Here is a 13790-nt window from a genome sequence, read left to right on the forward strand (position 1 = left end):
GGTTCTGTTCTCCTGCCTGGACCCTGCCGCCCCTGCCTGATTTCAGACTCTGATGAGGTTGATTGTGGGGAGCCCCAGGAAAATGTTCAGGAAGTGCGCGGCATGATCAGAATACTATTTTTAGGAGGTGGTGGCTTTCTTTGGGGTCAAGCAGACAGAGCCCGCACAGAATGGCTTGAAAAAACAGGGCTGACCGGGCCTCAGGGAAAATGTCACCCACAAAGCCAGAGACCTGGTCCTGTCCCCGCTCACTCTGGGCCGTGGAGGCACGGAGGCTCCCCTCTCATCAAGCTGTGATGGGTCCTGAAGGAGGTGCGGAGCAGCACCAAGGTGGGGGGGGGCAGCCTGCCTGCATCCAGCATGGGACTCTCGCTTTGGCAGCCAACAGCTGCCAGCACTCTCTTCTGTCCCTTCAGCAGGGACTCAAGGACAGGGCAGCGAACGGATCTGCTGCCAGGATGGGGCACACTCGGGCCTGGACAATGTCCTGGAGTCTCCTTGAGTTCAGAGATGCCCGGAACCTGCCGTCTGGGTCTCTCCCGCAGGACCTGCCCGGGATCATCGTGGCGTCACCATCGGCCTGTCAGACACCAGATACCTCCAGCAGCACACCCAGGTCCACGGCCACCCACGGAGCTGAGGCAGGAGGCACTGCCCCCTCATCCCACTCAGCCACGCAGGCCAAGTTGCTACAAGAAAGCACGCCAAGGAAAAGGGCACACGTTAGCTTGCCAAACGGGACACCCTCCCCCCACAGATTTCACTGGGGTCATGGGGAACGTGATCAAAGGCAAACAGGGAATTCAAAAAAGCACCTGTGGGCTGAGTTCCTCTTGGTAAGAGGGGCCCATGCCAGCCAAGGGCTGAGCGGGGAGCGAGATGTCATGCCCAGAGCATCTTGTCTTAGGGCATAGCATTGAGCTACCCCGAGTTCCACAAGGAGGGCGGTTATGGGCAAAGACATCACTTTTCCTACATAAATGAAGCTTTCAGGTGTGCAATTTGGTCTTCCTGCTTTGAGGTATAACCCCGTTTCCTGAGTCTAGGGGCTGGCTCTCGTAATGATAATTTTCCATCCTGGCTCTGCCTCCAGGAACCCTGGGCTCATCTGCTTGCCTGCTCCAGGTCCAAGTTCATTTGAAGTGGCTTTTTTGCCCTCACCGCTGTCCACGGGCAGGCCTCCCTCCTCTGCCTTCCTCATGCGGTGGGAGGGCAAATGCACGCCAGCTGGGCACACACATGTGTGAGCCTGTGTTCATGGGCCATTCCTCAGCATGGGAAGCAATAATGGGCTCCTTTCTGCGGGGACCTGGGTGCAGACGGACGACTTTAATAGGCGTCTAGGTATTCCGACTGCTTGGGTGAAATGGTGCATGAAATGAATAAATAAGCAAAACCCAAAAGACATAAATCTGACTTGGGAAAATCTGCACAATGACAGCCCTGCCAACTCGTTTTCCTGACCTATGGCTGGGTGGCATCTTCTTCTTTGAAATACTAAGCGAGGGAACGGATAGGGAGCAGAGAGGCTCTTGGGAGGAGGCAAAAATGCTAGGTCTGCAGAAAATGTGGTCTCCCTTCATTCTGCTATCGAATAGCTCCTGATTATGTTCCTTATTTTTGCTTAAAGCCTTATAGGATCCATAGCACAAACTCTCAGATGCCACAAAACAAACTTAATGGGCTTGTTTACTCAAAATTGGGGATATGGATAAGGGTAGGGGTCCGTGTTCTCCCTTTGGCTCTGTCACTAGCTAGCTCTGTAATGTCAGGCAGCCTCTCTGACCCTCTGTCTCCTCTTCAGGGCAGTGGGAGTGATGACATTCCATGAGGAAGGGGTGGTGAGCTCAGGAGGTGTTGTATTTAAAGCATTTGGCTTTAATGAGCTTTAATGAGCTCCTGGTGTCTTGTGACCACTCCATAAATGAAAAGAGGTTTAAAAATTATTGTTCCCCATTCAGATGATCATACTTTTAACACAAGTTCTTATATCTCGGAGGATGTGCGTAATCTTTGTGCAAGGTTGGAATTTGGGTTATTTTCATTTACTTACTTATCCTTTTCGGTTTTTAGATTTTAAAGTGAGGGTTGTTTTTATAACCAAAAAAAGTTATTTTAGAAAAAAGATTGGGGTATCTGGGGGGATAAAAGAAAACCCGTGGTCTCTGTCTCTTGAGAAAATAGAACAGAAATACCAAAGACCCAAGGGCCCCACCCTTCCCAGGACCGCATGGGTTGTACTTGGGGTGTGCAGCAAGAACGGTATGAAGAAACAGAAAATGGCGTTCTGCCCTTACTGAAAGAACTGGTGATTTAGGAGAGGACAAAAACCCAAGACCCACGAAGCCACGACGCTGCGAGGAAGCACAGATGTCTGCAGCCAAGAGGACAGGTGTCTCGGTCACCGGAGGGATGGCACGGACCCCGAGAGACCCCACTGAACTTGATCGAGGGGGCATTTCCATTCCAGTATGGGCAGCGGCATGAGCACGGGGGGCCTGGGGGTTGCCCACCGGGAGGGCGTGGTGGGGTGCTGGCAGACTGTGTCTGTGTGTCTGGGGGGCAGGAGTGACCTGGGACCTGGGGATTTGCCAGAAGCCATGGGAATAAGGCCTGGGAGAAGCTGGGGGGGGGGCGGGGGCAGAAGTCAGAGGGTCCTCCCTTTTGGATGCTACAAGGAGGCACAAGTTCCCGAGCAGGGCTTTTAGAACAACTTATCTGGGGGTGTGCACGGGGGTCGGGGGGCCGGAGGGGTGGGTCCTAGGGCTGGCCAGCTGTTGTAGCGAGGAGCCAATGGGAACAGACAGGACAGGGCGTAGGAAGGAGACCCAGCCCCAAGCACCTGGACCAAAGGGACAGGCCCATGTCACACTTGTCACTTCGCCTTTCTGGGCAGTTTAACAGACGCAAACCAGGCACTGGCCCCGGGGGCAGGAGGGGAGGAATCGTAGGTGAGCCACCACCCTGGTGTGTCCAGGACTGGGAGGGTTTCTAAGGACAGCAGACGTTCAGCTTTCAAACTAGAAAAGTCCGGGTATGCTAGGATGTGTGGGTCACTCTAGAAGAAACCGCGCCTTCGGTTTTCTGCGGGTTAAATTGAGCCAAGCATGGGAACAGCATGGTAGTCAACCACTCCGTTAAAACAGAAAGTTGGGGTTCTCCGCCCAGTTCTGTGCCGGGCCTTGCCTATTTCACCAAAGAGGGGATTTTTCCCAGGAACCACGTGACCCCCAGTCTAAAAACTGGTCCCCACCTCGTCCTCTTACCCCCATAGGGTCCTGGGACGCCCTCCTGCCCATTGCACAGAGCGTCCTTATCCGAGCCCATGGACCACCTGTCCCCACTTCTCCGTGATTGCTACAAGTACTTGAACCTTGCAGACAGGTTTCCCTTCTTCAGCCACAAGACCAGAAAGCCTCTCCTTGGGGTGCCTGGGTGGCTCAGTGGGTTAAGCCTCTGCCTTCGGCTCAGGTCATGATCTTAGGGTCCTGGGATCGAGCCCCGCATCGGCCTCTCTGCTCAGCGGGGAGCCTGCTTCCTCCTCTCTCTCTGCCTACTTGTGATCTCTCTCTGTCAAATAAATAAATAAAATCTTGAAAGAAAGAAAGAAAGAAAGGAAGGAAGGAAGGAAGGAAATCCTCTCCTTATTCCCAGTTCACTGTCAGGGGCTAACAGATAAACCGCTCACAGGATCTTACATCCGGCCTTCCTGGGAGCCAAGGCTCTGTGTGTCCCACACCGACCTGCTAGCTGGCTCTGCTGTCCTCTGGTTCCTGCCACCAGACATCATTCTCTCCCTTTGGGACACCAAGTCCCACCGGGAGAACAAAATTGTGATAAGCAAATTGACTTGCTTGCACATTTCCAAGCACCGGCTCTGGGAGAACTTTTCTCATCCCTATATTGACACAGATGCCCTTGGACACCGCAGACGACCCTTGGTCTCCACAGGCCTTAGTTTCCCTTTGAGGACTGACATTTCTGTAACCGGCACAGTTCAAAAGTAAAGGGAAAGGAACGAGGGGAAAAGACAGGCAATAATTTTTAGAAGGGCAGTCTTCACACTGGAGGGTATATCAGAACCCCCTAGAGGGCCCGGCAGGGTACAGACTGCGGGGTCCCACCCTGGGGTATGGGCTTCGGTGCGTCCGGCGTGGGCCCAGAGCTTGTCTGTGTCTAACCAGCACCTCCCGCAGGAGGCTGAGGCTGCGGGTCCAGACACCAGACTTGAAGAACTCCTGTGCGAGTAGAGACCACACTCACCCACCCGAAGTTGATAGGAAACAGGCCAACATATCTACAACCCTTTGACGGGGTTCTCTTAGCAATCCGTTTGATGAAGTCACAGTGATTTAGAAGTTTAGGAAGCATCTATGTATCTGTCCCCCACCCCTGTCCCTGCCCACAGCTAGGCCATCCCCAACCACGGTGGGCACAGCACCGTCTAAGCACACAGCCTTGCAGCCTGAGGACTACCAAAGAACCCTTCCCATCAGGAGGCTGGGGATCCGCCAGCCATGCTGGGAGGAGGGTCCTGAAGGCTGCCACTGAGTCAGGAACCCAGCAGGCATGCCAGGGGGCCACAGGCACTGGGCGAGTCCCTGTAAACACTCTCCAAAGACACATGCCCTCTCAGTCTGCAGAGGTTAAGGCATCTTTCCCCGCATAACTATGTCCAATTTAATTTGCACTCCTCTGGGTTTACTCCTGGCAGCCGTTCAAGCTAACTAGCGCTGAACAAACCTATTCTTTCCTGAGCCTGCTCAAGCCAGATTCCACCTGTCTTCAGTGGGAGAGGCCCCTGCAGGCAGGGCCCCCTGGGTCTCCACGCCTTACACTTGCCAGGGCTTTGGGTTTTCTCCAGCCCCCACCGCTGGCTCTCCCGGCTCTCCGTCAGACCCACAGCTTCTCGACTTCTGTCCAGAGCAGCCTCTCTGCCATTGGGTCCAAGAAGAGGATAGTCTGTCCGTCTTGTGCCGCGAAAAGGACCCATTTCATCCCTTAAGAAACTTGTGTTCTGACCCAGATTCCTTGCGCCCGCAAGTATTCAGAGCCCCCCGTGTATCTGGAAGCTCAGATTTCAGTAAGGTGGGCAATTTTGACTAAATGCAGCTGTCAAGGCCTCAAATTAGAAGAAACACGAGCCAGCCGGCATGACGGTGCTGGGGCTATCTGTTCTATCTGCCAGGTTTTAGTTACCAGCCTTGAAGCCAAAAATGAAATGGGCTTCTAGGAAACAAAAGTGATGGAATGTGCATTGTGAATTATATAACCCACCAGCTTTCCTGGGACCGCGGTGGGGGGAGCAGTGTGTTGGGGGTAGATTTTAAAATAAAGTTCTTCTGATGGAGACAAGAAATGAGCAACAAGGAAAACCCCACCACTGGGGTGCTGGCAGCTGCCTCCTTGCGAGTCCTGCCGGCCCTGCCTTTCCTCTCCCCAATTCCAGCAGTTAATAAGCGCTGCCCCTTTAAGAGCGGGAAGGTGTTGTTTTAAGGGCCTCTAAGCCCCCCTTCTCAATTTCAGCTCCAAGCTGAGATCACATCCCCCAAGGCAGCCAAGGGACAAAAGCTATTTATCAACCCATCTGATAAAACTTCCAACAGGCCGGATCTTTATCTAGACCAAACTGAGATGCACACCCAGCAAAGTCCTGCTCCTCCAAAAGGTGGATTTCTTTTTAAAGAAGACTGTCCTTTTTATTATTTATTATTATTATTCTTAGTTTTGGGAAGACAATCAAAACAGCCTTTCAGCCAGGCCCTACTGTAAAAGGGGTAAAGGCCTTTTAAAAGGTGGGTGAAGGGGGGGAGGCAGTAGGCCACTCCTTGCTGGGTTCACTATATAGAGGTATTAATATTCCCCGACGGGGGCGCATGAGGGTCCAAGGTCTCTTTGGGTCACTGACCCACCCCCCCTTCTTGTCCTTGGCCCTGGCCCCCCCAGTGGAATCCAGAGCTGGGAGCAGGTTGTGGCTCACCGTGATGCCCTTGGGGCACGCAGCTGAGTGAGCTGGGCACGCTGGACTCCGCTGGCGCCGGAGGCCCCCGCAACCGGGCTGGGCGAGAAGGTAAACTGATCCCCTGCCCCTCACCGCTGCCAGCAGCGTCCGCCCGCCGGCAGCCCCAGCTCACAGCTAGGCAGAGCCCGGACTGCCCAGTTCTGCCAGTTCCTGAAACCCAGTTGGCTGGGAAGCAAAACAAAACAACCCAATCCCAGTCTAACCGAAATCCTTCCTTGCAAAGAGCTTGGTTGTGCGCGGGGGCTGCGGACGCGCGCCCGGCCGCAGAGGCTCGCACTTCTGCAAACAGACACCTCGGCACCCCGCAACACAATGGAGCCGGCCGAGCGATCCCGCCTTGCATCGGGGACCATTTGGCCCGTGACACTGGGTTTATTTGTATTTTAAGCAAGAGAAAAAAATGGGTATAAAGGATTTAACTGGCGTTTCCAGGCTGTGAGTAGCATATGGCTAAAATGAAATAAAGTTTTATGAAACATTATAAAGAAAACAGACTGGGGATTTAAGTTTCGTGCTCTCCCCCTCCCCCCGAAAGGGAAAAAAAAAAAAAAAGTGAAGAAACTGGAGCGTTTGGGAAGGAACAAATGCTTCTCTGTGGAGTCGGTCTCCCTTCCCCCAACAAAAACAAGAGGTCCGGGCTCGGAGGAATTTGAAAGCAGCGATCTGCCAAAAACATTGTGAAAAACTATGGGGGATTCATTGGAAACAGATGGCTTTTTCAGCTTTAATTCTGAAATTCTCTCCCTTTCTGACACAATAAAAACAAACAGGGGGCGACGCGGAATGTTATCAAACAGGAACCCGGGCTCGCGTGAGCCTAGTCCGTGGGCTTCCCCGCGTGGGCAGGAGCGTGGGGCGGGACGGGACAGGGTCCCGGAGGAGGGGGCGGCCGGGGACCCGCCTGGGACCTCAGGGGCGGCCCCGGCTCCACCCCTGGGCACCCGGCAGGTTCGCATTCGGATGGGCGAGCAGCCGGAGAAAGTGCCCCCCGCTGCGAGTCCGCGCTCCCTCTCCCTGCCCCCTCCTGCGGGGCCCCTAAGGGGCGCGTCCCGGGAACCCCTTTTCTTGGAAGGAGGGAGGCGCCCCCGGCCCCTGCGACCTCCCTACTCCGGCTCCTTCCCGTGGCAGCCGGGCGGGGTCCTTCTACCCCCCCCCCGCCCCCGTCCGGGTCCCCGCGGGCATCCATCGTGCCCTCGGCGGGGCGCGGGAGAAACAAAGACCGGTGGAAATGGGAGGCGGGGGTCCCGGGGACGCCGGCGAACTTCGGCTCCGACCGGTACGCAGAAGTACGGCCGAGGGGCGGCGGCGAGGCCCGGGAGCGGCAACCGGCCGTCCCCGCGCGCCCGGGGCAGTGCCTTACCTGCCGGGAAGCTGCAGAGAAGGAAGGCGAGGGTCGGCCAGAATCCCAGGGCTGAACGTCCTGCCCCTCTCCCCATACCCATCCATCCAGCTCGGCCTGTTACCACTAGCCTCTCCCTGGAAGAAGAGTTTAGAAGAAAAGAAGAGGAAAATAAATCACGCTGCGGAGAAAGGGCAGCCTCGCTCCGCCGGCGGGAGCAGCGAGCCGGGAGGCTCGGTCCCCCTCGGCCGCGGGCGCCCGGCGCGCCCCCCCCTCCCCGGGAGCCCCTCCCTCGCCCTCCCTCCCCCGTGTCCCCTCCAATGTCGGCGCGGCCCCGCCGCCCCAGCCGCCGCGCGGCCCGCCCCTTCGCGCTCGGGTTTCAGCGAGGCCCGCTGGGGGTGGGGGGGTGGGGACGAGCTGGGCGGGGACCGGGGCGGTGGGGCTCGGACGCTGGTCGCGGGGAGCTCGGGAACCCGGGCCCAGGGGGTGCAGCGTGCGCCCCGGCTCCCCGATCCCCGCGGCGGCCCAGGCCGAGGAGGCCCAGCGCCCCCGGACGGCCTGCAGAGCGCCCCCCTAATCCAACCTGTAAATATCCAACCCAAGGAGAAACTGCGCTTGGAGACAAATCCCAGGACCCCGTTCCAACCAGACTGCCGTCCCGACGCCGCCACCCACACCCCCCTGTTCATTTCTTTCACTCAGAGGTGCCCCTCCACCCCCCACGCCCCCATGCAGGAGGCTGGAAAATCCTCTTTTGAGTTGTCCGAGGGTCCGGGATGGCCCGCTGGCTCTCAGCCGCCAACGCGCCTCGAGGCTCCCTCCCGCCGGGACCCCGGGCCACCCACCCTGCCGGGACTCTGAGCCTCCCGCATCCCCTTCGAGCACCTCGCTGCTTCCCCGGTACTTGCCCTGGCTGCAGTCCCGAGTTGGGGGCCTGCGAATCTGACGGAGGCCGCAGGACGGCTGCCACCCCGGAGGAGGTGGGGATACAGCGGTCTCTGCGGTGCGCTGGGCCGGGCCTTCTAGGGCTGCCAGGGCAAGGCCACCAAGGCCGCTTTTGGGAGGGCATCAGGGTGGCGACTTCCCTTAACTCAGTCGCTTATTTTTCCAGGAGAAAAATGTCTCCTCCCCAAGGTTGCCTAGGACCTGCGGCTCTTCTGCCGCTGTTGGGATATTTAAGAGACTGGCAACTTTCCCCGAGAAACATCTTTTGGATGGAACGCAAATAGGCCAGAGCAAGTGTTTTTGCGTCGAACCAATCCCTCCCTTGGCCCCCCTCACCTCTCCTCCAAGCCTACTCATCTGGCTCTTTGGAAAAAAATTCTGAATTTTTATCCAATTTTGATGTTTCTCTTAAGCACTATCACAGTCCTCACTTGCTGAAGGCCACACAGGCTGCAAGGCTTTGCCTGCACTTAGGACTCTTGTCTGCCAGGAGGGGAGGGTAGCTCTGGGGAAGCAGGCTTTGGGCAAGGGGAAGAAAGCCGTATGTCCCGTGAAGTCACAACCCAGCCAGCCTTCTAAATCTGGCTTCTGCAAAACAGGTGAGAAAGGGGGCTACTCTTTCAACCAGCTGTGCCATGGGGCCACAGGAAGCTGTGGTCCCCTTGGTGCAAAAACTCCATAAAGACAACCGCTCATCTTTTAAAGTTGCACTGCCCATTTCACCCAAAGAGTGAGGTCACCACCTAACAGGCTCTAAGTATCATTTCCCCAAACTGGGGTTCATTTTAAGCTCTGATTTGTAAAATGCTAGGGTCCTGTTGGGTGGAAAGTCCAGCACCTCCCAACCCAGGGCTCTCCTGGCATTCTTCTAGAGCACCGCCCCCGCTCCCCAGCCAGACCTAACAGTTTATGCTAGAGAATCCTAGGACAGCCCTGGCCCACTGAGGCAGGCACAGAGCCCTACAGCACAGAGGCACCTTTGAGGTCCGTCCATTAACACCATTTGCGGGATTGTGCCCTTCCCAGTTAGCTCTAAAGCTTCTTGCTAATGAGAGAGGGATTCTTCAGCAAGGTAGCCCCCACAGTGACTCAGACACAAGCACTGCTGGGCTTGGAAGACCGGACAGCCTTTCCAGTGTGGTCCTTGCCTGAGGGTGGACCTTTGGAAGCAGGACTTGGAGCCTCCGTACCTCAATTTCATCGTCTATAGGGGCAGGCTGATAATATGGTCACCCTGAGACTGCAAACAAATACAGTTTGAGAGGGGCACCGGGCCATGGGAACGCCCGAGCTCCTGCTACAAGATTGGCCGCCATTTTGTGAGGCGATCCAATTCTTATGACGTAAGTCCATGATTTAGGAAAGGGATACAGAAGGCTTCCCTTTTTTTTTTTTCTCCTCACGAGGAGAGATGTGTGAGGCTATATTTGGACATCACGAAAGTAGAGATTTGGCCTTTACATAGTTTAGACTATCAAGAGAAAGGCAGTCCCCCAAAAGAGCAGTATGGGGTCATGTTGGCCTTGAGCAACCCATCTATACTGGCCAAACCAACCAGCTTATTGACAATTCCGCAGGTCTTTGCAATAAGAAATTCTTGGAACACCGGGTTATGGAACTCAGCACTCTATTCGCCAAAGAAACTCACTTAACTCAAAGCGTGGCTGACTTCTTATAAACAGTTCCTATTATAGAGCGTGGCCACTTCCGGGTTCTCCCCTAGGTTGTACTCTGAGCCTTGGGTTAGAGATCTCCCCTTGTGTGGCTCTAGCTCCCTATCACCCAACATGGGCTGTGTCGGGCCCAGCACGAAGCCTTGCCCCCCAGCCTCCAGGGTTAGACAGTGGCGCTGGGTGGCAGAAGGGCAGGGCATTTCCGAAAGGCAAGGTTCTACATAAGGCTGAGGCTCTCTCAGAGACAGGCAAGTTGGCAGCTCCAACTTTCCCTTCCTCTGGGTACATACAGGGTGTTCCCACATCCAGGGCCTGAGTCCTCAGTCAATAAGTGCATATTTAGAACTACAGCATGCTAGATTTGCAACGACGTGGATGGAACTAGAGGGTATTACGCTGAGCGAAATAAGTCAATCAGAGAAAGACAACTATATGATCTCCCTGATATGAGGAAGTGGAGATGCCACGTGGGGGGTTTGGGGGACAGGAAAAGAATAAATGAAACAGGATGGGCTCAGGAGGGAGACAAACCATAAGAGACTCTTATTGTCACAAAACAAACTGAGGGTTGCTGGGGAGGGTATGTGCTATGGTGAGTGCCGTGAAGTGTGTAAACCTAGTGATTCACAGACCTGTACCCCTGGGGCTAATAATACATTATATGTTTATAAAAAAAATTAAAAAAAAAAAGAACTACAGCATACTAGTCCCTAAGGGATAAAGAAATAAATAAGACAGACCCTGTCTTTGCACTGCTGGTAGAAACCAGTATTAGAGGAAGGTGAGGGGTGAGTAACTAACAGCACGGGGAAGGCTTTACCAAAAAGGTGGTGTGTCTCGTGGGCTGTTCTGAAGGATTTTAGGAAGACTGACAGTAATCCTGGCTTGCATTTCGACGTGCTCTCACATTATGTCAAGTGCTGGCTAAGTATGTTTCTAGACACTTCAAGCTAAGGTCTACAGCCATCCCCATTTTGCAGATGAGAAACTGAGGCTGAGTAAAGTCAGGTCTTCACCTGATGACTGGCTACTAAACCAGAGATCTGAGCACCCCAAGCCCACGCCTGATGTGCTGTATGTGCGTGCCATCGATTCCCGCGGTGCAAGCCTGCATGGGGCGGCAAGTCACGGCTGGACGACAAATCACTTAACAATCACTTTCAATAAAGCAGAACACAGACTCTGGCAGCGGAGACACAGAACATGGGCACGAGGGGCCTTCAGCCCAGGATGGGGTGCAGGGTGGGGAGGGAAGTTTTCCAAGTGTGCAAGAGTGCTGTGGGGGGTGGACGGAGGTGGTGGGCAAGGGAGGGAGAGTAGGGTAAGGATTCCAGGCCTGTTCCAAGGTGTGACCTGCCCCAGGAGCTGGACAAGCCAGAGGACGAGGCTGCAGGGAGAGCAGGGGCTTGTACAAGATGGGCTGGGGCGGGGGGGGGGGTCCATTTTTAGCACCTGGGATCCCCTCCCGAGGTCTCAAGAAGAGGAGAGAGCAGTCATACTGCCCAGGAACCATTCCAGAGCAGCCGAATCTGAATCCCTGGGTAGAGCCCGGGCGTAAGTGTTTTTTGTTTGTTTGTTGTTTTTATTTTTTTTTTTTAAGATTTTATTTATTTATTTGACAGAGAGAGATCACAAGTAGATGGAGAGGCAGGCAGAGAGAGAGAGTGAAGCAGGCTCCCTGCTGAGCAGAGAGCCCGATGCGGGACTCGATCCCAGGACCCTGAGATCATGACCTGAGCCGAAGGCAGCGGCTTAACCCACTGAGCCACCCAGGCGCCCTGTTTGTTTGTTTTTAAAAGATTTTTATTGGGACGCCTGGGTGGCTCAGTGGGTTAAGCAGCTGCCTTCGGCTCAGGTCATGATCCCAGCGTCCTCGGATCGAGTCCCACGTCGGGCTCCTTGCTCAGCAGGGAGCCTGCTTCTCCCTCTGCCTCTGTCTGCCTGTGCTCTCTCTCTCTGATAAATAAATAAAATCTTAAAAAATATATTTATTTATTTATTTATTTGACAGAGATCACAAGTAGGCAGAGAGGCAGAGAGAGAGAGAGAGAGAGAGAGGAGGAAGCAGGCTCCCTGCTGAACAGAGAGACCGATGCGGGGCTCGATCCCAGGACCCTGGTATCATGACCTGAGCGGAAGGCAGCGGCTTTAACCCACTGAGCCACCCAGGTGCCCCTCATCAGCGTTTTTAAAGAGCTCTCCCAGGTGACGAAATTGTAGGGATTTGCTAGGTTGGTAAGTCACATCACATGTCATTGACCCTGGGTGCCTGCTAAGACTCAGGTTGAGTCTATCACTTTATCCTTTTAAAGTCAAGGCTGCTGAGACAGATAACTTAACAAGCACTTTCAATAAAGCGGTGACTGGTGTGTGACCTGAGCTGACCGATCAGAGTCTGTCCTGGGCTGTTGCTATGGGGGAGCCCCTTCCTGGTCTCTGATTCCAGAGGACGGGTCTGCAGGTAGCTACCTGATGGAGAGGCCGGTGGGTATGAGTGCTGGCAGGGGAAGCTGTGCTGGCAGAGTTGGCACACTGTTTTTACTAAAATTGCACTTTATCAGGTGAGCTTTTCTGGGGCTGATGGAGATTTTCAGGGCTCCCCACGCCATTCCAGCATGTGATTCTCCCTACACCTCCTCTGAGTTATAGGAGTACCCGTTCCAGCTGTGGGAGCCAACAGATCTCCATACTTTGCTGAAACTGGTTTGATTGAGGATTCTCTCCCTCGTGTGCACAGACTCCTAACAGGCAGGGAGCAGATGGTCCAACATCAGTCCCAAGAAGTCCTTCCACCGGCCTCACAAGCACAAAGGTATGTTGTCAATGGCGTCTAACCCCTCATTCATTTACTGGTAACATTTCTTGAGCCTATTCTCATGCCCTCCACCCCCGACCTGTGAAAACATTTCGGCTGTGCCATGTCTTAAGGAACTCAGTTGATTCAACTGACAACTGAACGTGGGACCCAATCCTCTTTAATTGAACTCAAGGTTGACTTCAAGTTCCTCTTTCAAACTCCAAGGGCTCCTGTGGGGTCTGGTTGTCTCAGATTTGATGAACGAGACCTCCTTCACTCTCCCCATAACTGTGTTGAGAAGCCGGAGCTGGTGTATTACATAAAGAATCTGCAGATTATGACCTGCTCCATGGGGGGCACAGGACCCGCCCCGCCCCGCCCCGCCACGGGTCAGCAGGGGGTCCCCTCAGCATCCAGGCTCCCACTTTGGGCAAGTGAGACCCACAGGGCTGTTTCTGATTGAAGGTGCGTTTTCAATAACCCACATCAAGGAATTAGAGTCACAAGATTTATTACTAACAGGTCCCGGAAAGAGTGGGATTGCTGGGGTGTACAGGGAGGCAGGCGAGGGGCAGCCCTCCATCCCAGGTTCAGAGAGAGCCGGGGACAGAGAGCAGGGTAGCAAGCACCTACTCCTTACAGGGTGGTGGGGGTGGGGGTCACTCCCTTTTCTTGGGCTGAACTCTAAGGGTTAATTCAAAAGGTACCCTGGAAAAAGCAAAGCAGGGAACCCTAAATTTGAGTCTTGACCTTAATGTCCAGGGTGTGAGTAGGGTTCTCCTACTGTAAAATGCATAAGCAGCAACTTGGAAAAATTAAGGTTGTTTTTCTCATCGTAGTAAAAATTTTTAAAAGATTTTCTTTATTTATTTGAGAGAGAGTGAGCCAGTATGGGCAATGGGGAGGGGCAGAGAGAAGGAGAAGAAAACTCCCCGCTGAACAGAGAGCCCAATGTGGGGCTCGATCCCAGGACCCTGGGATCATGACCTGCACTGAAGGCAGACACTTAATGGA

General features: G+C 54.5%; 1 protein-coding gene across 2 annotated transcripts in view; it reads right to left on the reverse strand.

Annotated features, from left to right (window-relative positions):
• Nucleotides 1–13790, reverse strand: part of RGMA (repulsive guidance molecule BMP co-receptor a) — a 44763-nt gene that overhangs the window by 18849 nt on the left and 12124 nt on the right. Inside the window, exons 1-2 of one of the 2 annotated variants that reach the window (XM_032342130.1) lie at nt 8270–8483; nt 7383–7498 (exon numbers count right to left, since the gene is read on the reverse strand). In XM_032342130.1, the coding sequence (XP_032198021.1) occupies nt 7383–7498; nt 8270–8430 (277 nt within the window). In that variant the 5' untranslated portion in view covers nt 8431–8483. Of the gene's footprint in view, nt 1–7382; nt 7499–8269; nt 8484–13790 lie in introns of those variants that run through there. The other variant, XM_032342131.1, reaches the window with a different exon arrangement.

This window comes from Mustela erminea, chromosome 5, assembly GCF_009829155.1.
Source record: "Mustela erminea isolate mMusErm1 chromosome 5, mMusErm1.Pri, whole genome shotgun sequence".
In the NCBI taxonomy this organism is placed as follows: Eukaryota; Metazoa; Chordata; class Mammalia; order Carnivora; family Mustelidae; genus Mustela; species Mustela erminea.